The sequence below is a fragment of the Lutra lutra genome, chromosome 10 (genome assembly GCF_902655055.1).
Source record: "Lutra lutra chromosome 10, mLutLut1.2, whole genome shotgun sequence".
In the NCBI taxonomy this organism is placed as follows: Eukaryota; Metazoa; Chordata; class Mammalia; order Carnivora; family Mustelidae; genus Lutra; species Lutra lutra.
Window position 1 is genome coordinate 29,668,145 of NC_062287.1, and position 24,536 is coordinate 29,692,680.

General features: G+C 47.9%; 2 protein-coding genes across 7 annotated transcripts in view; one reads left to right on the forward strand and one right to left on the reverse strand.

Annotated features, from left to right (window-relative positions):
- The window catches only part of LOC125079928 (beta-galactosidase-1-like protein 2), a 55,316-nt gene extending 42,648 nt beyond the window's left edge, over positions 1 to 12,668 (forward strand). Inside the window, exons 9-19 of one of the 4 annotated variants that reach the window (XM_047693664.1) lie at positions 136 to 220; positions 1,845 to 1,982; positions 2,569 to 2,649; positions 3,069 to 3,175; positions 3,815 to 3,985; positions 7,541 to 7,612; positions 7,879 to 7,957; positions 10,235 to 10,322; positions 10,623 to 10,734; positions 11,162 to 11,278; positions 11,555 to 12,668. In XM_047693664.1, coding sequence (XP_047549620.1) covers positions 136 to 220; positions 1,845 to 1,982; positions 2,569 to 2,649; positions 3,069 to 3,175; positions 3,815 to 3,985; positions 7,541 to 7,612; positions 7,879 to 7,957; positions 10,235 to 10,322; positions 10,623 to 10,734; positions 11,162 to 11,278; positions 11,555 to 11,641 — 1,137 coding nt within the window. In that variant the 3' untranslated portion in view covers positions 11,642 to 12,668. Of the gene's footprint in view, positions 1 to 135; positions 221 to 1,844; positions 1,983 to 2,568; positions 2,650 to 3,068; positions 3,176 to 3,814; positions 3,986 to 7,540; positions 7,613 to 7,878; positions 7,958 to 10,234; positions 10,323 to 10,622; positions 11,135 to 11,161; positions 11,279 to 11,554 lie in introns of those variants that run through there. The other 3 variants (XM_047693665.1, XM_047693662.1, XM_047693663.1) reach the window with 3 other exon arrangements.
- Positions 12,669 to 14,684: 2,016 nt separating this feature from the next.
- B3GAT1 (beta-1,3-glucuronyltransferase 1) overlaps positions 14,685 to 24,536 on the reverse strand; it is a 30,376-nt gene continuing 20,524 nt past the window's right edge. Inside the window, exons 2-7 of one of the 3 annotated variants that reach the window (XM_047693382.1) lie at positions 24,066 to 24,161; positions 23,754 to 23,900; positions 19,962 to 20,470; positions 18,984 to 19,280; positions 18,113 to 18,213; positions 14,685 to 16,936 (exon numbers count right to left, since the gene is read on the reverse strand). In XM_047693382.1, coding sequence (XP_047549338.1) covers positions 18,127 to 18,213; positions 18,984 to 19,280; positions 19,962 to 20,470; positions 23,754 to 23,900; positions 24,066 to 24,069 — 1,044 coding nt within the window. In that variant the 5' untranslated portion in view covers positions 24,070 to 24,161 and the 3' untranslated portion in view covers positions 14,685 to 16,936; positions 18,113 to 18,126. Of the gene's footprint in view, positions 16,937 to 18,112; positions 18,214 to 18,983; positions 19,281 to 19,961; positions 20,471 to 23,753; positions 23,901 to 24,048; positions 24,162 to 24,536 lie in introns of all 3 variants that reach the window. The other 2 variants (XM_047693384.1, XM_047693383.1) reach the window with 2 other exon arrangements.

A 24,536-nucleotide genomic window follows, 5' to 3' on the forward strand; every position in this document is an offset into this window, starting at 1 on the left:
GCTTTTGATGGCTCTTACAGCAAGGAGTGTGTGGTCAGGGAAGATTTGGAAGGGTAGAAGGGCTGGGATTTCCCTGAAGGAAGAACTCCCCCTTGCCTCTTTTGGCCAGCTAACTTCTCATTTTGTGATGCCCAGAGGGTTCAGCCCAAGATGGTGATGGAGTACTGGACAGGGTGGTTTGACTCGTGGGGAGGCCCACACAACATCCTGGATTCTTCTGGTAAGTGCTTTGCGGTACCTAAACCCAGCATATGTATTGACCTATGAAATAAAAATCAGTTCCAAATAACCTGCTAATTGATGTAAATGAGCTGTAGGGTACAAGACTCCTGGATTATCTGCATGTCATAATCAGCTGTTGATATTCCAGAGTCACATGTCCTGACATTTGATGTGAATGGTAGGACCCTTAACACTGCTTTATCATGTTTTTATAATTAGATAAGCAGTGCATGCCTATTGCAAACACCCAGCAAATACAGAAAATGTAGGAAGAAGAAATAAAAAGCCCAGAGCCCAGAGAAAACACATACAGTTGACTTTTGAACAATGAGGCAGGTAGTGGTGCTGACCCCCTGCACACTTGAAGTCTGGGTATAACTTTGACTCCTCCCAAACTTAACAACTAATAACCTACTATTGACCAGAGATCTACTGATAGCATATAATTGATTAACACATATTCTGTATGTTATCTGTATCATATACTGTATTGTTATGATAAAGCCAGCTAGAGAAAAGACAGGGTTATGAAGAAGATCATAAGAAAGAAAAAAATACTTTACAGCACTGTACTGTAAGAAATCATGCATAAGTGGAGCTGTGCAGCTCAAACCCGTATCGTTTGAGGGTCAGTTGTATACTGTGCAGGCAGTTCTGTGTGTCTCTCTGCAGCCCTATACGCATGCACAGAGATATGGACACTTGCAGTCCTATCTGCTCTTTGTTACTTGCTTGTGCCCTGATCGACACAAATGAACAGCCTTCTATGAGAGATTCCATCACCTTTTAAAGAACAAAAAGAACGCTGTAGTATTGATGATTAAACCACAATTTATTTAGCCATTTTCTTATTGATGAACATTTAGGTTGTTTCCAGTGGTTTTTGTTAATTGAATGCCATTGCAGCGACCATGCTTGAACATCCAGTTTTGCATACCTGGCATATTAGTGCCCTAGGATAACCAATAGAATTCCTTAACCAGTGGAATGCTGCATTAATTCAATTTTGATATATATGTACCAAACTGCTCTTTCAGAAGACTATAGCAATTCTTACTATTATTAAATGAGAATACATATTTCCCACAGATTTATTGACACTGGTTATTAAAATAATTTTTAATATTTGTCAATCTGATTGCCTATGTGTGTGTGTGTGTGTGTGTGTGTATGTTAATACTGTATATTTCTCCTTTGATGTTATCGTTCACATTTTTGGTTAATTCTATAATAGAGGCGGGATTGAGGAGGTGGTCAGAAATTACAGCTGCAATTAGGAGTCCAGTCTTTTGCACCTTACCAAGTGTGAGTAATTGTTGAGAAGTGTGGAGGTAGAAGGCTGCCATTGTTCAGACCATAGTCATTGGAGACTTGGCCATGGTGGAACAAACAACTAGAAGGCTAGGCTTCAGCTCCGGGGCTTTGGTGTTTGCTGGCCCTTTTCTCTTCATACCCTTCATCTTCTGTGATTGCAGCTCTAGTGGAAGCTGAAAGGCAGAGCTAGGGAGTTGAATTTGATGGGGTTGGGGGGAGATCAGGAAAGCTGAGATGTCAACAGGACTTGTGGCTCATCCTAAACTTTGATTCACTCTGCACATCCCCTTTCTCCCCTCCTCCTGCAGAGGTTCTAAAAACAGTGTCTGCCATCCTCGATGCTGGCTCCTCCATCAACCTCTACATGTTCCATGGAGGTACCAACTTTGGCTTCATAAATGGAGCCATGCACTTTCATGAATATAAATCTGATGTCACCAGCTATGGCAAGTATTCCCCAACACTGGCCCTTCGTGGAACACCCCACATTTGCATGTTTGGAGCTTTTTATGCAGAGTCCTTTAGGGGCAGTGTCTGGCACCTTTAATGCATTTGGTTCTACAGTGCCTGAGGAAGGGATGGTTTTGCTCGGATTATCAGGTTTAAACTTATAGAGCAGTAGGAGGTACTGAATCCCACTGACATGCCTATGAGCCTTTGGAAGTCACTGGAGGAAGGGAGAGGTACAGCCAGGGTGAGGGAAGGTCCTTTGATGAAGGTAGCCTCTTCTCCCTACTCAGGCCCTTGAAATGTGTGACCTCTGAATCCTTTAGGTTGACAGTCCCCTGAAGTCAGGCAAGATGCAGAAAATTGTGGGTCATGCCATGGCCATGGCACTGTTGGTGGTACTTCATAGTGTTTAGTACTTATTGTATTTGGACTCATGGCTCACACAACACAAAAGGGTTGTGCCTCCCAAATTGCTGGGGTGAGGACCCTGCTGCCTTACCCAGCTTCTCCTTTCTCTTTTTGCTGCTGTGGACACTGTTCTGTGACACAGGTGACTAGTGACAGCATTCTGGTGTCTTGCAGACTATGATGCAGTGCTGACAGAGGCTGGGGATTACACAGCCAAGTACTTCAAGCTCCGAGGTTTTTTTGGCTCTATCTCAGGTACCCGGAAGACAGAAGACTCAAGCACCAACTTGGGCCCTTTTTGCTCTGAGACTCCCTAAAGAGTTAGTTCTTCACTACCCTACCTCAACCCCAGTTGACTTGTATGCAAGAATGTCCCTAGACAAGGACAGGCAAATTTGAGAGACTGTTTTCTTTATTATGGTCTGTGTGTCACCAGCTTCACCTTCCAATGGGTGTTAAGACTCCTGAGGATATGAGGAAGTCAAGTCCCCTGCACCTCCCCCCCCACCCCTGTGGTGCTTTTCTAAGTGGGGCCAAGCAGTCTAAGAATGTTTCCCTCTTGGCTCTAGGATAAAGGAGCACATTGAACTGCGGAAAGGAGCCAGGGCCTGGGGAGGTTTGAGGTGGCAGTGATTTTGGGTCCTCTTGGGATGACCCTATTGTCTGTGTTGCAGGTGTCCCTCTTCCTCCCCAACCTGACCTTCTTCCCAAGACTGCATATGAGCCCTTGAGACCATATTTATACCTGTCACTGTGGGACGCCCTGAAGTACATGGAGGAGGTGAGTGCCTTGGGGCAGGGAAGCTGGGACTGTCACTAGGTGGGCCAGTGGGACTGTGGAGGGAGAAAAACGAGTGCTTGATAGCTTTAAGGTCCACTCTGACTTTAGAGCTCAGAGGAAAGAGAATAAACTTGAGTTAGGGTATGGAGTGGAAAGGAACAAAAAGAACTTGAAGAAAAACTGGGTAATACAGTAGGTAGTAGTCTCTCTCCAGCCTTGGTGGACAGGGAGGAGGGTAAAGAGGCATGTGAATGGGCTGTATCCCCTCTGAGAAGAGGGTGCACCCCTGGAGCTGACCCAATGGAGTGCAGTGATGTAGAAATGAAGGCAGGTTGAAAGGCTACAGGTCTGGTACATTTCCAGGCTTTGTTCTATTGTTATCATACATCTGCCATCCCTTTGATCCTGGACAGCCATAGGGCTAATGAGATGAGAAGTCAAAAATCAGAATTTTGGAGCTTGGAGAGCCTATCAGCTGGATTGGCTCTCCATGTTTGTATAGTGAGAGGTCAAACTAGAAGAAAAGGTTAGAGGGCCTCTTCCCCCAACCCCCTATTCCCAGGTGGGGATCTGTCTGTTACCCTGCACTCCCCCAGAAGTCTCAAGGTGAGGTTGCTGCCTCTTTTCTTCTCTGCCTAGCCTTATCTCCCCATATTCTCCTCTATGCAGCCAGTCAATTCTGAAAAACCAGTCAATATGGAAAACCTGCCAGTAAATAATGGAAATGGACAGTCCTTTGGGTACACTCTCTATGAGACCACCATTGCTTCATCGGGCATCCTTAGTGGTCTTGTGCGTGACCGGGGACAGGTAGGGGTGATTTCTCTATTTAAAAAAAATATTTAAATTCAAATTAACTAATATACACTGCATTATTAGTTTCAGAGGTAAAATTTAGCGATTCATCAGTTGCATGTAACACCCAGTGCTCATATATTCACGTGCCCTCCTTAATGTCCACCACGCAGTTACCCTATCCTTCCACCCACCTTCCCTCCATCAACCCTCTGTTTGTTTCCTATAGTTCAGAGTGTCTTATGGCTTGTCTCCCTCTCTGTTTTCATCTTACTTTATTTTTCTTGCCTTTCCTTTATGTTCATCTGTTTTGTTTCTTAAATTCCACATGAGGGAAATCATATGGTATTTGTCTTTCTCTGACTGACTTATGTTGCTTAGCATAGTACACTCTAGCTCCATCCACATCGATGCAAATGGGAAGATTTCATTCTTTTTGATGGTTGAGTCATATTTTATTGTGTGTATATATATATATACCACAACTTCTTTATCCACTCATCTGTCAATGGACAACTGGGCTCTTTCCATAGTTTGGCTATTGTGGACATTGCTGCTATAAACATTGGAGTGCATGTGCCCCTTCAAATCACTATGTTTATATCCTTTGGATAAATACTTAGTAGTACAATTGCTGGGTCATAGGGTAGCTCTATTTTTAACTTTTTGAGGATCCTCCATACTGTTTTCCAGAGAGGCTGCACCAGTTTACATCCCCCCGTTCTCCGCATCCTCACCAACATCTGTTGTTTCCTGACTTGTTAATTTTAGCCATTCTGGTCACTGTAAGGTGGTGTCTCATGTGGTTATATGCATTTTTTCATGTGTCTGTTGGCCATTTGTGTGTCTTCTTTGGAGAAATGTCTGTTCATGTCTTCTGCCCATTTCTTGACCAGATTTTTTTGTTTTTTTGGGTGTTGAATTTTTAAAAAAATTTTTATTTATTTTTAAAATTTCTTTTCAGTGTTCCGGAATTCATTGCTTATGCACCACACCCAGTGCTCCATGCAATACGTGCCCTTCATAATACCGACTACCAGGCTCACCCAATCTCCCATCCCCCGCCCCTCCAAAACCCTCAGAGTTTTGTGCAGAGTCCACAGTCTCTCATGGTTCGTCTCCCCCTCCAATTTCCCCCAACTCCCTTCTCCTCTCCATCTCTTGGGTGTTGAATTTAATAACTTCTTTATAGATTTTGAATACTAGCCCTTTATCTGAGAAGACATTTGCAAATATCTTCTCCCATTCCATAGTTACCTTTTAGTTTTGTTGACTTTTTGCTGTGCAAAAGCTTTTTATCTTGATGAAGTTTCAATAGTTCATTTTTGCTTTTGTTTCTCTTGCTTTTGGAGATGTGTCTAGCAAGAAGTTGCTGTGGCCAAGGTCAAGAGATTGTTGCCTGTGTTTTCCTCTAGGATTTTGATGGATTCTTGTCTTATATTAGGTCTTTCATCCATTTTGAATTTATTTTTGTGTATGTTGTAAGAAAGTGGTCCAGTTTCATTCTGCATCTGGCTGTCGCATTTTCCCAACCCCGCTTACTGAAGAGACTGTCTTTTTTCTGTTGGATATTCTTTCCTGCTTTGTCAAAGATTAGTTGGCCATAGAGTTGAGGGTCCAATTCTGGGTTCTCTATTCTGTTCCATTGATCTATGTGTCTGTTTTTGTGCCCGTACCATACTGTCTTGATGATTATAGCTTTGTAATAAAGCTTGAAGCCTGGAATTGTGATGCCCCAGCTTTGATTTTCTTTTTCAACATTACTTTGGCTATTTAGGATTGTTTCTGATTCCATACAAGTTTTAGGATTGTTTGTTCCAGCTCTGTGAAAAATGTTGATGGTGTTTTGATAGGGATTATATTGCTTTAAGTAGCATGTACATTTTAAGAATATTTGTTCTTCCAAGCCATGAGCATTGAATGTTTTTCCATTTCTTTGTGTCTTCCTCAATTTCTTTCATAAGTGTTCTATAGTTTTCAGAGTATAGATCCTTTATGTCTTTGGTTAGGTTTATTCCTAGATATCTTCTTATTTTTGGTGCTATTGTAAATGGGATCAATTCCTTAATTTCTCTTTCTTCTGCCTCACTGTTAGTGTACAGAAATGCAACTGAACTCTATGCATTTGTTTTATATCTTGCTACTTTGCTGAATTCCTGTATCAGTTCCAGCAATTTTGGGGTAGAGTCTTTTGGGTTCTCTACATAGAATATCATGTCATCTGTGAAGAGTGAAAGTTTGACTTGTTTGCTGATTTGGATGCCTTTTATTTCTTTTTGTTCTTTGATTGCTGAGGCTAGGACTTCTAGTTCTATGTTAAGCAACAGTAGTGAGAGTGGACATACCTGTCATGTTCCTAACCTTAGGGGAAGAGCTATCAGTTTTTCCCCATTGAGAATGATATTCACTATGGGTTTTTCATATATGGCTTTTATGCATGTATGTTCCCTCTATCCCTACAGTGTGGAGAGTTTTAATCAAGAAAGGTTGCTGTATTTTATCAGATGCTTTTCCTGAATCATTTGAGAGGATCATATGGTTGTTGTCCTTTCTTTCATTAATATGATGTATCACATTGATTGATTTGTGGATGTTGAACCATCCTTAAAGCCCAGGAATAAATCCCACTTGGTTGTGGTGAATAATCCTTTGAATGTACTGTTGGATCCTATTAGCTAGTATCTTGGTGAGAATTTTTTTTTTATTCATGTTCATCATTGGTCTGTAATTCTCCTTTTTGGTGGGATCTTTTTTGGTTTTGGAATCAAGGTAAGGCTGACCTCATAGAATGAGTTCAGAAAGTTTCCTTCCATTTCTATTTTTGAAACAGTTTCAGAAGAATAGGTATTAATCAGTATTAATTCTTCTTTAAATATTTGGAAGAATTCCACTGGGAAGCCATCTGGCCGTGGACTCTTGTTTGTTGGGAGATACTGATTCAATTTCTTTGCTGGTTATGGATCTGTTTAGGTTTTTACTTCTTCCTGGTTCACTTCCTAGGTCACTAGGAATGCATCCGTTTTGTCCAGATTGTCTAATTTGTTGGCATATAGTTGCTCATAATATGTTCTTAAAATTGTTTATATTTCTTTGGTGTTGGTTGTGATCACCCTTCTTTCATTCACGATTTTATTTATTTGGGTCCTTTCTCTTTTATTTTTGATAAATCTCACTAGGGGTTTATTGGTCTTACTGATTCTTTCAAAAAACCAGCTCCTAGTTTCCTTGGTCTATTCTACTATTTTTTTTTTTTTAATTCTATACCATTAAATTCTCCTCTAATCTTGGGGCATCTTCTCTTATTTCCTGTGACTTTGTAGTCATCAAGCCCTACCAAATGCATCTGACTCTCTCTCCTCACATATCTGCCTGTTACTAGAAATGGCCCATCACCATCAGCTCTGCCATCCTTTTCAGCTATAATCATGGGCATTCATTTTTCTTCTGTGCTTGGCTAACCCCTGTTTCCACTGCACACACATAGTGTTACCCCTTTCCTTGCTTGTCAGAGATCCCTCCTAAGCCTCCCTGCTGTTGACACGTGAATGCTTTCTGTCTGTTCATTTGCAGGTATTTGTGAACACAGTGTCTGTAGGATTCTTGGACTATGAAAGGAAGAAGATTGTTATTCCCTTGATCCAGGTTTGTTATCCTGGGGAGCTGGGTGATGGCTAGCACCAGCTGCTTCCTGAGCAGGTTTGGTGGGAGTCAAAGAGGAAGACTTGGAAGACAGGAGGCTCCTTAACCACAGAGCTGCTGATGGAAAGAGGGGCAAAACATTGCTTTCTGATCAGTGGGTACTCTTTCATCCCCAGAGTTCAGGGAAGAGCTGGGGTTCCACAAAGAGACTCTGAGGTGCAGCTGTGATCTTATGGTTGGGTAATTATCGACCACTATGTTCCTGGCAGGGTTACACCAGGCTGCGGATCTTGGTGGAGAATCGCGGGCGAGTCAACTACGGGAATAACATTGATGACCAGCGCAAAGGTGGGTCATAACATGTGCTGAGAGAAAAGCTTCTAGTCCTCAGCAATGCCTCACTATCTCTTCTTCAAACCAGTGCACCAGCTAATGATGGAGGCTGACTGTAGTGAGGTGGAGTCATGGTGGCCCATTGGAGGGAATTGGGTTGTGGAAACCCACTGAAGGGAGGTGGGTCATGGAGACCCACTGGAGAAGATTTGTGGAGGCCCATTGGAGGGAGGCAGATAATGGAAACCCATTGGAGGGGGTGGGTTATGGAGACCCACTGGAGAGAGGTAGGTTGCAGAGGCCCATTGGAGGGAGCTAACTCATTGAAGCCCATGGGATGGAGTTAACTCATGGAAATCCACTGGAGAGAGGTGGAAGTGGGCCTTCTTAAAAGACCCATGTGCGTTCTGACCTCTTCCTTATGCATGTTGTTCACATGTCCATGGTGAACACACAGGGAACACTGAGCAAGCCTCTCCAGACCTCCCTGGGTTGTAGTCTGCTTTAGTAGGGGACTATCTGCTGGGGCTGGGCTAGGGGTGGTGAAGCTTAAGCAAGGGGATTCCCAGGAAGCCAAAAATGGCATAGAACCCCTGCCTTCTTGGGTCTCCATAGTGAGTTTTTCTTTTCCTTATGTTTTTTTTTTTTTAGAGTTTTTATGTATTTATTTTAGAAGGAGAGAGAGAGAAAGAACATTCACACATGTGAGTGGGAGGAGGGGAAGAGAGGGAGGGAAAGGGAGAGAATTTCAAGCAGACTCTGTGCTGAGCATGGAACCTGACCCGGGGATTTATCTCACAACCCCGAGAATATGACATGAGCCGAAACCAACAGTTGGACGCTTAACTGACTGAGCCACTCAGGTGCCCCAGAATTTCTCTTCTTGACCCATTGTGGAAACCCATTGATGATCTCATTTGTGGTGGGGAGGAGGTGGTAGTACATACAGTAAACAAAATGCTCTTGATGGAGTGCTCCCCTAGGAATATTCCAACTCATTTTATTTTTCCTGGTCTTCTAAACCTTCTCTGCTTAAGTTTGCCTCTTCCTTTTCATCTGTCAAAATGTAGGTTGTTTCATGTTATAACATAAGAATTCAGACAAATAAATACTACTATGGTAAGAGATGCTGGTGGCCTCCCAGCTCTCTCATGGGTGTTTGCCTTTGTAATGAGGAAACTTGTGCATCCCTTCCTTTCCTGCCTGGGAAGCACTGTGGCCCCAGCCATTGGGGTTTTCTTGGGTCCTGGGGTTTGGCTCTCTCCAGATAGGTTTCATGGTAGCTTCTAGCACTGTCCAGGCTTACTTTCCTTTTCCCCTAAACAATCCCCCAGTGTTCCTCTCTGGATCTTCACTTCTTCTCCTAAGGAGCTCCATCTCCAGGCCTATCTTCACTTCCTTCATTCTCCTGTCTGTGGGAAGGGATTGCCAGCCTTACCCTGCTCTCAGTCTTTGCCTCCCCACGTTCCTGAATAAGATATGCTCTGGACTCTCACTGTGGAGTACTTATCCCTTGGAACAGTTCAGTGTTTATAAGTTACAGACCCCCCACCATCCACGCCTGTACCTGCAACTTAAGATTCTTCAGGCTCCATGAGACCTGTTTGCACTCCCCAGCCTATTCAAATTACCTCTCAAGAAACTCAATGGCTCCATGATTGTGAGGACCATGGGAGCTGCTCCAGGACTAACATTGCTGGCCCCTTCCCCAAGCCACTAGCTAATGACTATGCAAGTGTGTGTGTGGATCCTTAGACTCAGATACGCAAGTCATGTTGCCATCTGTTCACAATTTAAATATTTAATTTATCTTCAGTCCTAGGTCATGTAGAAGATTTTTGGCTGAGTTATTAGGTCTGTTTAGTCTGGGACCCTACTGAATCTGACCTTGAAGCTAAGTTAGAACTGTTGTGACCTCTTGATTATCTGCCCTTTGGGCCTCATTTTATTGTGTTGAAATTCTTATCCCCAAATGGGAGCTTCCCTTTCAGAGAGAGACTAGAGATTGTTCTCACCCAGTGATGGTCTCTGCTCTCACTACCCTTGGAATTATTCTTCTGTGCAAATCCTTGGGAGGTCCTGACAAATGCTGCTTTTTACTCATTCTTTTTTCCTTTGGGATTCCTAGAGAAGGTTTTATGCCATATGAAGAGCTCTGTAGAGAGTATATACTTCTAGAGGAATCCTAACTGGAACTTTTCAGAAATTCTCCATGTATGTGCAGGGCCTTAGCTGGGTCAGTTGTGCCCCTGCCTTTGACCTCATTCATGTTTCCTTGCCTCCTTCCCACAGGTTTAATTGGAAATATCTATCTGAATGATTCTCCCCTGAAAAAATTCAGAATCTACAGCCTGGATATGAAAAAGAGCTTCTTTCAGAGGTGAGTCCCCACCCCATGAAGTGTGTGAAGCCATGGATAATGTGCAGTAAGAGCCAGGAAGTCCTGGAGAACTGCTCTGCCCTAGACCCTCCCACTCAAGTATAAACAGACCCAGAGCCCAGAGCAACTTGCCCAAGGTAGGGGCAGTACCAGCGCTAGAGACTAGGAAATTTCTGTGATACTTTAGTTAATTAACAGGTTGGGGGTGGGATTTGGAATGCCTTTATAATTAGATTTGGGACAAAGTCCAAATTTGAGAAAGTGTCCTCTTTTCTTTCTTGTCTTCCATTCTATTCATAGGTTCAGCATTGACAAGTGGAGCCCTATCCCTGAAGTACCTACATTCCCTGCTTTCTTTTTGGGTGCCTTGTCAATTTCCCTTTCCCCTTTTGACACCTTCATGAAGCTGGAGGTTTGTATCTCCTCCCTGCCTGGGTTCTCCAGTCTTCCCTCAGAGAGCTCTGAACCCAAGCCCTGTACCTGCTCTTGCTGGAGCCCTCTATACCACCTGCACCCAGAGATTCTCTGTGTTGGCCTCTCTGAAGGGCTTCTGGGGCCTTCCTTGGGTGGGGGAGTGGACTCAGAGCAGAAGAACCACCGGGTGGTACTTCTCAGGGTCCAGGTGTGCACTTGGGTACCTTGCTGAGGAAGCTCAAAGCTAGTGGATTCGGGAGATAGAATACCTATGTCTTAACCTCATGAGTGTTGAAATATTCATTCACACTGATATCTTAGAAGCTGAGAGAAGCGTATGGCATGTGTCCATCTCTGTCTTCCCATGTGACTTTATATTTGGTGGCTTTTGTGGTCAACTAATCCTTTTCCCATTCTGCTTAAAGGGCTGGGAGAAGGGGGTTGTATTCATCAATGGCCAAAACCTTGGACGCTACTGGAACATTGGACCCCAGGAGACCCTCTACCTTCCAGGTGCTTGGTTGGACCAAGGCAGCAACCAGGTGGGAGCACTTGCAACTTCTTCCCTCATCTCAGCCCTCCCCAGTATCACCGTGTTTTCCCAGGGAGGCCCAGATCACAGTCTATTTAGGCTTGTTAGGGTGGGAGAGGGAACAGAAGGTTTAGCCAGCCCCTTCTGCATTCCTCCTTGGTACCAACCAGTTGTGGGTCCCTATTCCTTCCAGCATGGTTCTCAGTCCCTTCCCCTAAGGCACTGTCATCTGACTCCAAGACAAACCTCTGCTGCTGTCATATACCAGCACTTTTTTCCCCTCCAGGTTATTGTTTTCGAGGAGAAGATGGCAGGCCCTGTGATACAGTTCACTGAAACACCCCACCTAGGCAGGAGCCAGTACCTTGAATGAGCAGCACTGCCCCGCGCCCCCTGGTGGTGGGAAGCAGGAGAGCACCACCATCCTCCCAGCTGACCAGATCCTGGTGCTCTGCTGCCTCACACACACCCATGCAGGAGAGTTTCCTGAAGTAGCATCCTCAGGCAGCCACATGTTCAGCAGGGTCCTCTAGTTCAGTTCAAGACCTTAAACTTTGAAGAACTGAAGAAGAAAAGTGGGATAGGAAGGAGGGACCTACTTCTTACCTAAGTGGCTTCTTGACTGGGCTTTGTTGATGGGACATTCCCTACTTCCCTTCTCTTCTGGGAGAGGACAGAGGGATGCCTCTCTAGGGAGGAATGTCTAATCAGATGTCCACGTGATGACACCTGGGGCCCTCAGTTGGGCATGACTTCTAGACACAGATTTGCTCCTATGATGTTCTCATCTGTGCTTAGCCACACCCCTCCTGGCCCTTTTCATCTGAAAGAGAAGATTTGTCACCATTTGCAGAGGATAGGGAAGCAGGTGGATGTGTCGCCTGAATCAACTTTGTTCTTCTCAACCCTCCAAGTCTTCTCTGGGGTTCTGGAAGAAACTTCGTTTGAGAGACACACACATTTTCTCCTTCTCATTTCTACTCTAATTGCATCTGACAAGATGACAAGCCAAACTTAGGAGAAACAGAAATACTCAGCTACTTACCTTCCTGAATTAGAAGGTCTTTCCAGTTTTACTCAGTGAGAAGAAGCATCACTTGACAAGGGAATGCAGAGCCTAGTAGGAACCACACCCTGATCTAAAGGCCCAGATCCAGGGGCATGGGCAGGTAGTCTCCCTGGAATGTTGCTGTAGCCACGGGGCCTGCAGGCCTAACCCAGATCTTGCCTCCAGCTCAGTCTCGCTCCCTCTACTTCCTGTAACTTAAGCAGCAGGGAGGAGAGGCAGCCTTCCTTTGCAATTGTCTGTCCAAATTTGAGGCACTTGTTCTAGGGATCGAATCCATTGGGTTAGCTCAGGTTCACTGTTCTGAATTGCAATAAAGCAGAATTCAATCAAACCCCTTTTGGTGATACTTTTTTGGTCCTGTGCCCCTGTTTATCACTGGCAAAGGCCTTGTAGGGTCAGGCACCTATTTATCCCAACTGGCACTCAGAGTCTTGACACTGACTTACCCGGTTAGTGGATGATCCAGTCCCTGGTTCCTTACCACCTCCCTTCTGACCTTCATTCTGCCTGAAATGTCACTGTGGATTGGAAGTGCCATTGGGGAGGAGAAGTCATTGGCCAGAAGCCATTCTGGCACTGCTGGGCAGGTGGTAAGAATCTGCTGGACAGCCAAGAGCTCTCCATTAGTGGGTGAGTTAGCAGGTGAGTTTTTCTCACACGTCACATCTGTATTGTACTGCCACTGGATTATCTTCAATAGTAATCAAAGTTAGAAAGCCAACACCTCCTTGGCATGGTGCCTGTGCCAGGAGCCCATAAAGACCTTTGGGGACTAGGAGGCCATGAGGTTCCCAGCAGCCCCATGGCTCACATCTTGGGCTTGGCTAAGGAAGGGGGCATTTGTGAAGCACAGCCACTGGTAAAGTCCCCAGTCTTGTGCCGCAAACTCATCTGCTATTCCTGAATTGCGTTGGAACAGAAAGCACAAAGCTAACATGTAGATAAGACCAGGGCTTGGGCACGGCCAACACTGGGGAGCAGTGTCATTGTGCCTTACCTTACACCTGAGCATGATTTTACAAAGATTTATGTAAAAGTTGGCTTCTCTTGGAAAATGTGATAGGGAACTGGTATTTAAATGAATCTTACTGTGATCCTTTTGTAAAGTGAAGAATCCCCTTGAATTGCTTTTATCCAAATCTGTGCAGGGCTGCCTTGCTCCTCTTGCACCAACTTACTGTTCTTGACCTTCTTATCTGTCAGCTAGCCCTGCAACTTCTATCAGAGCCCCTTGGCAGAAGTCATCTTCCAGCGTTTTTTCATGGTCTGTCCAGGCCTTCCCTACTGGATGGCCTCATCATAGGATCTTTAGAAGACTCCTCATAACCCCTACTTCTAAATGCTGAAGGTCTCCAGGCCTGCTCCTTGGGCCTTTGCTTCCTTCTGTCCACACTCACTGTGGGTGGCCTCACTGACTGGTGGTTTGTAAACAGCCTCAACATTCATGCTCTCTGATGTTTATCTCCAGGCTCACTCAGTGTCCACTCACCTTCTCTCCTGCGTGTGATACCAAACTCCCATGACTCTTCTGGGATCCCTCCTGCACTCCGCCTGGTAGCAGGAAATGGGCAGTTCTATACTGTGTCTCAGATTAGTTTTGGCTCCTCTCTTTCATATGGCACAGCCACGCCATCAGCTGCTTCTTCTGGCTGTACCTCAAACAGGTCCAGAACCTGACCACTTCTCACTGCCACAAGGTTTGCTCTTCTGACTCACCATCACCTCCTGCCTGGATCACAGCATTGGCTGCCTCCCCTAGCCTGCCCTGCCCTCTGTGATTTCTTTACAGGTCAGTTAGGTCATGTTGGCCCTTTGCTCCAAACCCTCCAATAGCTCCAGTTACCTTTTCACTTGGGGGAGAAGCCAAAAGCTTTGCCCTCGTTCCCAGGGCCAACATATTCTGCACCCTCCATCAACTGCGTCCATCCCACCTCCCATCCTACCCCTTCCCCCCTTGCCAGTCAGTTGCAGGCACACTGGCCTTTTTGCTGATCTTCAAACATGCTAAGTACTCTCTCCATGGGAGCAAGTTCTCTTTTCCAGAAAGCTCTGACCCAGGTAAGTGCCTGTCTGCACACTGCAGCTCTCCTCTGTCCCCTTATCAGGGAGGCTCTTCTGATGGCCCTGGAGAGAAGATCAGCTCCTCCTCAGCTACACTCTGACACCCCCATCTGGCCTCATACTTCTCCTTAGACTAGATCACATCTGAGATACTGTCAGTTTGCCTAGTGTCCATCTGTCTTGTTTCCCAAGGAGGGAAGCACCATGAAGACAAGTGCTCTGGTTTTTCACTGCTCTGTACTAGATCCTAGAATAATGCCTTCCAAATAAATACTTGTTGGATAGTTAAGACAGTTTCTGAGAATAAAGTAAGGCAGGGCTGCAGAAGATTAGGGCTGTTAAAAACCATGTTTGACTTTTAATTTTGGAAACAAATTAAATACAGTTAAATTAAAACAGACCAGATGGTGCAGCTGCATGGGCTCTGCCCTCCCCCCCAGGCTCTGTTCTCGGGGCTCTGAGCCCCCAGCCTCACTCCTTTGTGGTGGGGAGCAGGAACAGACTGGGTCTGGGAAACAAATTGTTGTCATGGACCCAGCTCTGATTTGGAAAAAACTCATTCCCAACAAAGATGAAAGCTGCAGTCCACCAGGATTATAATTATAAATAAATACACATGCAGCTAAGAGAGAGGCTATTAGGTGGAAACAACAGAAATAGCATCTGCCAAAAAACAAAAACAAAAACAGAGAGAGGATATCCCATTTTGTTGTTCATTATCAATTTCCTGAAAAATGAGCCCTGGGTTTTTGGCTAAGAAGGTGGCCTAAGACCAGCCAGGCTGACCTGAGCATTCAGGGCTGGTTTTGGTGAGTGAGGCAGTGCCGTGCCTGGGCATAAATTCACTCGTTTGGTGGGTGCCCTGTGCACACCTCCTCCCTTCTCTCCTGCACCACCCCCACTTGGCTCTGAGGGGTTGATTCCAGAGCCACCATCGAAAGTGTAAGAGGCTGGGGAACGTCTTGCAAGGTGTCTCAGGGTTCTCACAGACAGGATCCCACTGGATGGTTTCACGAATGCTGTGGGAAGTTAAATCCATTTCAAAATCGGCAGCCAATGCTATTTTTTGAACGTTAGGTTGCTGGACTGAATCCTACCCACCCATCCAGGAGTGGGTTCTCAGCAGTCCTCAGACTGGTCCTGTGAGTTTAAACGGGGCATGGGGGCTGTTAGCGTTAAAAAATAAACACCTCTTCAGTAGGCTCAGGCCTTTCCCTTTCCTCCACTTGGGAGGAAAATTGTGCTTCCAACTTTCAGGAGCATGAGTGAGAGAATCAGAAGAGGCCTGTCCCTGTCAGGGGCCTCTCCTGGTGCAGGGGGCAACACATGCACACTGTTCTTTCTCTTGGGGGTGGGTGACTGGGGAGAGAGGAGGACAAGCAGCAGGCTTGTTCCTCATGCTCTCAACTTAGGGACAAGGGAGGTTTTCGTTCCCATTATGTGTTTAAAATAGAATGATTTTCCAAAGTAGTGTGTGCTCAGGTTTCCTTTCCCCTCAGGGTCCAGATGATCTCTGCCCCTTTCCCACAAATCCTTCTGTTAACCCAAAGCCCTTACCCACCCCCCAGCCAGAGGCAGGAAGGAATATGGAACTGCCCCTACCTCCCTCTTCTTTCCACCTTGTCCACCCCTGGTTCACTTTAGCCCCTGAGGTCTGTGGTTCTCAAGAGCTCCAGAAAGAGGGCTCCTAACCTCCCCAGTCCCAGCCCAGGCGAGGGGCCCTGGAGCCCAGTGGACAGTGGGGAGGCAGTGTCTAGACAGGGGCCTGCATGGTCTTAGTCCAGGTCAGTCCATGACCTGTGCTGGCTCAAGGGCCCACCTCCTTCTCTGTACTGGAAGGAGTAGGCTTGGAGATGTGGGGCCAGAGTAAGGGGCTCCACTCCTACCACAGCCTGAGGTATGGGGGAGCCTGATGGCAGGCTCAGGTTCCCCTCATGCAGGGTGGTCACCAGTTGGGATCAAAGACAGACTTATGCTCTGGAAATGAGAACCAGAGGAAAGCCAGAGAGGTATGTCTACTTGAGAGCAGCTCTCTGAGGAGGGGAGGGGGTGTTCCTGATGCCTAGGCAGGGGGCTGCTCTCCAGTCTTCAGAATTCCCTGGCTGGATGGCCTGTGCGGTCGTGCTGGGCCCCAGGAGCAGGGAGCCAGGGAAGGCCACACTGCACTTGACAGCCGGGGTCTTTTCACCTCTCTCCAGCCTGGCCTCACTCCAGGGCTTCAGTGCCCACTGCGTCTGCTCCCGCAGGCCCTGTCAGTGCAGGAAGCTCTGGGGAGGCATGCTGGGGCACTGGTTCTCTAGCTGGCATGGCTTGGCTAGCAGCTGGGCCCCTGGTCATGCTAGATGGAAGAGAACAACAGGTCTGGGATTTCTGTGCTTTAGGTTCTCCGTCCTTTGTCCTGGCATCAAGCTGGGCTCTCTCTGAAGCTCCCAGAATAGAAAGTAGAATGATGGTGATTCCTTAGGAGTTTGCCTCGGAGGGACCATCAGCCATGGGGAGAGGATGGGAGGCCAGGCACAGGATCTGAGAAGGAGGCTCCTGTGAAGGGGAGAGGAGGAATATGGGTGAGGCATGATGTGGGGAGGCAGTTGAGGGGCAGCCGTTCTGGCCAAACTGCCTAATCCTGAGCCCCCATCAGAGTTCACCCAGGAGCTCTGCAAAGCCCAACCCTCAGGGTCCTCTGTGGATCCCTTATTGAGAGGCAGGTGGGTTCTTTTGGTGACCAGGTGAGGAGGCAGGGAACAGGGCTCTGGACTGATGCATTTTCAGCTGCATTGGTCAAGCTGATTTTTTGGTTCGGGGCACAAAGCAGGCAGACTGACACCCTGTGGTCTCCTGTGGGCAAGGCAGTTGTGAACATGATAGGAAAGCTGAAGCTTGACTCTGGGGCCAAAGGACAGAGGTGTATCCCGCTGTCTGAGCTCTCACCTCTGTAATGACATAGAAAAGCCCACAGAAACTTCCTGACTTGGACAATCAGCTGGCACAATTCACTTCATGTAGCTTTTCTGAACACCATTTCTTAACCTCTAAAATATAGATAGATCCTGTGACCTACTTCCATAGAAAGTTTTAAAGAATCAAATAAAAATAGCAATACCTATATAAGACTCCTTGGGTACCAAAGATTGTTTCTGGTGCTCCCCAAAACCCATTTTACAGATCAAAAAACAGACTAAGAAAAAGTAAGTTAAGTCAAAGGGTGAAAAGTGGTAGGCCTGGAGGCTGAACCAGGCTCTAGGGTCCCTGCTTTCAGCCTAGCACTACACGGTTACTACTAGGAGACACATGGATGTGCTTGATGAGGTAGAGGCAGGGAGTGAGGCGTCCCTGTCACAGAAGCATGGCTGAAGACCACAGGGGAAAACAGAGCCTCGGAGAAAGAGTCTACATAGCACCACCCTGCAACAGGACTGGAGTTGTGGCCAAGATAATAGCAGTAATGACAGGAGGTTGTCATGAGGCCCTGTCTAGAAGGTGAGGCCTTCAAAGGAGCTCGTGGCAGAAGGACCCAGCTGTGTGATGGAAGTTGGTTCTTATTAACTTCCAGGTGGCACAATGGGATGAGGACTTCAGCTATGCCCCTTCCGCTCTTGCCCCCTTTTGCCCCGTCCTCCCACAATTAAAAACTGAGAGGAAAATCCTCTGCAGATTTATTCTGCAACCAAACTTGATGTGCATCGAGTGTGTAGTTTACCCTCATCCCTGCCATACCTGTATCCTGGGGCTCAGATCTCCACAGCAGGGTCAGTGAAGCCCTTTTTCCCCTCGTTCACCAGCACTGGCTTCTCTGTACGTGTGTGCCAGACCAGGATCTGTGTGTCCAGAGACATGAAACAACATGGGGCAGGCCCCCTGACCTCAGCCCACCACCTCCCTGCTCACTCCCATGCTTTGCGAGTACTTTTCCTGCCCCTCCTGTTCTGACCTCGTTCCATCAAGATTTTCTCTATTGTTATTCCCATTTACCTCCCCCACCCCCACATTCTTGCTGTTTGTACATATGATGCATTCAAAATATCTGTTGGAAACAAAAGGTGTATAGCTACAGAAAACAGATCAGTTCCAAAATCTCTTGCTTTTTGTCTTCCCCTGTATTTCTTCATAGGTCTCTCCAGAGAGGGAAGAATTTCTTCAGGAGGCTTTGGATCAAACTAGTGATAGTTTAGGGCCTAGCTGGAGAATTCCAAACCAGAAGCAGTGTGTGCCTGTCCACGTGCATGCATGCATGTGTGCGCCCATGCATGTGTGTGCATGTACCAGGCAGGCACGTGTTCGTACATATGTGCACACATGTCGGGCAGGGCAGTTGCGGAGCTTTGCTGTGTGGAGGTTTGGGAGGAAAGGCAACCCTTGGCCCTGCTCACTGACCACCACCCTCTCTATTCCCCTGCTTGACTTTAGTGTGACAGCCTTGGATGGGATAAACTACCTTCCTAGGAGGTTGTTCTAGGAAGGCATGGCTCTAGGCTGGTCCTTTGCAGGGCTGATTTGAGGTCTTTATTTCCTTCACTCCGATCTGAAGGAGGGTTTGGATGGGTTGGAAGAAGCTTGCATTATAGGTGTCAGTTCTGGGAGGGTTTACCTTGGTGCAGTTGGCTGCCTTGGGCTCCAGGTCATTGAGGGTAACAAGTTCTCGGAGGAGGCTGCTTTCTTGGTAACCTCCTTTCACACCACGCAGCTTGAAGTAGGCCTGGCTACGCTGTAGAATGAGCCTCAGGTTGACGGCAAATCCAGCCATGTCTATTGCAAATGGTCGGTGTGGGTCGAACACTGTCTTCCAGCCGACCACCTTCCCTGCCCCGTTGACCCGTGGGGCCTCGTACCGAAGGCCACCAACGAAGGCAACAGGCCACACAGACACCCTCCTGGTGCTGCGCATCTACAAGAGGGGATCCAGAGTCAGGGCAGGTGGCACTGCTGATGGGGAATGGAGCCTGTCCCCAGAGAAGGGGAACTCGATTAACTCTATGCAGACAGGCCATCTGAAGCCGTACCAGGGGATCCAGCCCAGCCCTGTCTCCAGATGCATTCTCCACAGGGCACACCTATAGGGAGACCTGCCTCACTGTGAACAAGACCTGACCTCTCACCCAGCTGACATGTTTCTTCTCTGCAAGACTTGCAGCCCAGCTTCCTCTCCTGCAAAACCTCCATCTTCCCAATTTAGAGTCTAGAATGACTCCTTCCCCTGCCCCAGACTCCCATGACTCACAAATGCCAAGGACAAGCTGTTCCACATAGAAAGACCGCACTCGAGGCCTTTACTGAGACAATGCTTCTAAGGCCAAGACTTTGGTCTAAGAACTTCACCACCACCAACTCTCTTCCCTTTAACTACTGGTGATGGCTGAAACTTGCAGCGAGTTTTCTCCATCCCTTTTCTGGTTCCCCGCAGTCTACACCGACCCCAATTGGCACTGCCCCCACCCCCCGGCCAAACCCTAAGTTTTCTCTACGTGCCCATTCCAAAGGGGCCCTCAGGAGGAGCCCCGGGGCCCCACACCAGATGCCCTGAGCCGGCATCCTCCCCCACCTTCCCCGCCTTCTGCCCGTCCCACACCTCCTCAAAGAGCTCCAGACTGTAGGTGTTGTCGTCGTCGGCGAAGTAGACCACGCCGGGCTGGCTGGAGTTGCGCGGGAAAGTCTCACGCAGCCAGCGCAGGGCCAGGTTGCGCTGCATGGTACCCCGTGGGATGCGCGGGTCGCGGGCGTCGCCGCGCAGCTTGTAGTTGCGGGGCGTCTCCACGTGCAGATGCGTGTAGTTGAGGCCGGTGTCGCGCAGCAGGCGTGCGGTGAGCGGTGTCCGGCGCGGCGCGTCCTCCACCACCAGCCAGTGCAGGTTGGGCACGTGCAGCAGCGTGTTGGCCATGCGCGTCAGCTCAGCCTTCTGCACCGGGCGACTGTAGGTGGGCGTCACCACGTGGATGGTGGGCAGTGTGTCCGACCACGGCGGGGGCCGTGTATACACGTACTCCGTGCGCACTACCTCCACGATGTCACGGTCCGACATGCAGTATTCCCGGGGGTCGGCGCCCGGGGGCGCGTCGCGCCGGGGGTCACTGCCGTCATCTGTGGGGTTGGGAGACATACGGTGTGGGGACGGACCGCGCAGGCCTGGCTTCAGCCTCAGATACTGAGCAGGAGGCCACCCGCCCCGCTAAGACAAACTTCTCCTCCCCTCCTGCAGGATTGTCATCCGAAACCTGCCTGGGGCTCTAGCTTTTAAGCTAAGAGAGAAAGCTGCGTCCTTGGAATTCTCTGGGGCATTTTCCTAGTTCTGACTCGCAAAAGGACACAAAAATAACCTCTTCCTCCTCCTCACATTTGACAGCTCTGTAGCTATTTGAGCGTGGCTGGCCAAATTCCAAGACTGCCTTCCCACTTCTGAAATGTGTTGGGTTTTATATGACAGTGTCCTGACGCTGCCCACTCTAGTGCCCTGCCCTCCCCATCTGGCCAGAGTTGCCTGCACTTGCCCCCTGCACTAGTGTAGCTGCCATAGGGCCGCAGACCAGCCTTAGGATTTTTCTAGCCACAGCACACTGTGGCCTGACTTTGGCTCAGCTCGATTTTTCACAAATTTCTACTTAAGTGGGGCCTCCCCCTTCCTAGTCTTATGAAACCTGGTGTAGAATTTCATCCTTAAGTATCACATTTCCTTCCAGGGTTATGCCTATGGTTGTCAGGATAATTGTGAATCCTGAACTTGTTGTTTGTACTTTTAGATGTTCTTAAATTTTGGCCTACACCAAAAGACAGAGTGGAAACCTGGTTTAGCTCTTCTGCTGCTTCCATGTCAATCTCCCGATCTGTACATTCTGGACTCATTCAACCGTCTGGGAGATTAGCTGTACCACTGACCCCAGCTGTGCTAACATCCTTCTCGTGTATAAGCGTTACTCCCCGAGACACCACGAGGGACAGTGTGTGGAACCTTGCAGGGCCCTGGCCTCTGGTGAAACACTCACAGCCATGGGGAACCCATTCCTTCCTGAAGGCAACCTGTTCTGGCTGGGGCAGCTCTAACACAACATTTTTCTAGATCCTGGACATTTTCCTCATTACTGATGCTAGTAGTTCTATCAAGAGGGGAAATCAGGGCCATTGGTATTCTTGCTTTTAATGAGCCCCTCCTCTACAAGTTATGTCTTTTTGTTTGAACAACTGTGTGGCCCTCACTGCTCTCACAGCATCTCAGCAGGAGGTGGTAAAAGTCAAAGGACATACCTCAGAATCTGAATGCCTGGGCTCAGACCCTGTCCAGTTCTATCACTAACTACTGCCCTTGGGCAGGTTCCTCAGCTTCTGATGCCTCAATGTTAGCAACTGTAGTATGGAGCTAATAATAGCATCAACTTTACTGAGTTACTCTAGGACTAAGTCAATATATGTAAAAGACTCAGAACACTGCTAGGCATGTTCTCTTTCCTCGTGTATAGAGGGAGGACAGTTGCCAGCCCTGTGTCTGCAAGGCTTCACACAGCCAGAGAAGGGATGAAAGAAGCATTCTCACCATGGGGTATAAGTATGGTCCCAGGGAGGATGCTGGGAGTCAGCCATTCTGTCATCTCTCCTCCTTCCCATTGCTGTCAGCAGATGGGGTGTGAATGGTGCTTGTATGAGGTGTGCCGCTGGGCTCTGGGAGGTGGTACCAGCTCTGGGCTCTTAGGGAGTTCACACAGGCCAACAGTATAATAAGACATACAGTGATGGAACCTGCAACTGGGGCAGGAGACACCATGCCCCCAAGGGTGTGAATGCGCACGTCAGGAGACTGGCTCAGCCTCTGTTGATCAAAGTCGACTTTTTGGAAGGGTTTTGGGGTCAAACTGGGAAAACAACAAAGTTGAGGTAAGAGAGATGGGTGCTGGGGATTCTGATCAAGATATATAAGGGTTTATTTATTCTGCAGTCAGTGAAACTGAGGCCTGGGAAGAAAGATTCAAAGCCATTTTCCCAATTTTTCTTCCATTTAAGTCCTCCCAAACAGGTGGGTCTGGGCCCTGGGAAGGTTCTCCATGCCTTCTGACCTGGCCACAGTGTGATCTTAGCCCTTTGTGCTGTCTTCAGGCCTTCTGCAATGTCTGAGTCACAAAGGCCTCCCAGCCACCCTGACATGATTTCAGAGGCTTTTGTTCAGCCCCTCTTGGTATACTCAGGAGACAGAATGCCAGCACCACAACCCCAGGCAGCAGCATCAGTGTTTAGCAAAACATTCGGACACCTCTGACCCTAGAGCTCTGCCAAGAATGGAATCCGCATGATATTATGTCACTTTGCATATGGTAGCTTTAACCCTTCCGGAATGATGTGGTTGTAGGATAACAATTCCAAAATGAAGAGCACCAAAGACAGATGGTGGATAAATGTGAGAAGAGGCTCTAAGTGCTCAGCATTGGGCAGTGGGAATTCCTTGATCTTCAGCCTGGAAACTTTTCCTCATGGAAGCTTCAGGAACTGCTGGGGCTGAGCAGGACCTACTGCATACCTGTGGAGCAGCCTGGCTTCTGACTAGGATTTTTGACTACTGATGGCATCCAAATCACTCGGGCTTATGAGCTCCATGTTAGAGCTGCAGGCCCTACCCTGGATCCAACTGCTCTTTGGGATGAGCCTGGGTTCTTTTTTGTTTTATTCTGTAATATGATGTACATTTCAATAGGATAATTGCTGCCTTAGAGGATTGAGTCTGTGTGTGCATGGAGTACACTGGAGTGTAGAAGAGTGTGAGATGAGAGACCAAGGAATGAGGGGGGCAGGCCAGATGAGGGGCACATGGAAGGGGCCAGGGTATAGGGAGCCCAGTGTGAGAAGGAAAGGCAGCCTGGTGGAGGGGAAACCTCTGGACTCAGAGCCAGGAGAACCTTGTTCCAACCTGTTCATTCATGTGTGCTTTATGGGACTTTTTCTCTATCCAGGCCTATTTTCACTAGGTAGGATTGACTAGGTCAGGGTTGCCTAAGCAGGAAAAAGAACCAAACATTATGCTCTCCATGAAGAGTTTTAAAACACAGGCCAGAAATCCTGTCCATCCATCCTTCGCTACCCACAGCTGAGAGCAACCAATCCTTACATATCCTGAGACTGGATGCAGAGTTGTGCATGGGGTCTCTGCATGTGTGTCTCTGCATATGTGTGTCTCTGTACATGTCTCTGTGCATGTGTGTGTGTTTCTGGGCATACATATGTGTGGGGACATTCTTCACATTCCCAAAGGGACCAAGACATCCCTAAAGGTAAGGTCATTGACCTCCCAGCTGCCTAATAAATGAAAACATGAGCTCCATCATTGTTGGTTGTTCTTACAACAGAAGCCTGGCTGGGACTTGGGGCCAGAGGTTGGGGGGCTCACCCTTATGCGTGGTGAGCAGAGGCGCGATGGTGCTCTGGTGCCACACGGTGACAAGCAGTGTCCAGGGCAGTACGATGAGGACAATCGCAAGGATGTCCCGTCTTTTCGGCATCTCCAAGGCTGGCTGGGCCCACAGCTCCTCGTTACCTGAGCAGTGGCAAGGTCAGGAGAAGGGTGGCCCCAGGGGCGACGGCAGCAGACAGTGGTGAGCACAGGGGAGAAAAGAATAGGAATGGGCCGGGCAGGCCAGGCACAGGGAGAGCAGAGAAGCCGAATGTTGGCTAGCAGGTCTTACCAGCACTCACAACCCACCCATTGCGGAAGCAGGTTTGCGGAGTCTGGCCAGACTGGAGACTGAGAAGGGGTGGCTGTCCAAGGGCAAGATCAGGAACCCTGTGAAGTGGACACCTGCAAGAGAGAGCAGAACAGGATGGCCAGAGACCTGGGGCCTTGCTGTGGGGCTCACAGCATTAGGGTTTTCCCAGTAGAGCGTGGATTGCCATCTCCCTGAGGCCCCAGCTTGCCTGCCTGAATGAAATGAGCTTCTGTACCCAGCCAGGCATGGGGACATGGTGGTGCCCAGTTACATGATTCAGCAGGGCACAGAAGTTATGGGCATGACCTTGAAACACACGTGCCTTGTTTTAAATCCCAACTCTGCCACTAATAAGCCATATGCTCTTTACCAAGTTATGGTGCTCTCTGCGCCTCTCTGTTTTCTCATCTGTGAAATGACCACTACCTATTTCACAAGGTTTTGAGAACTAAATCAGTTCATACCCA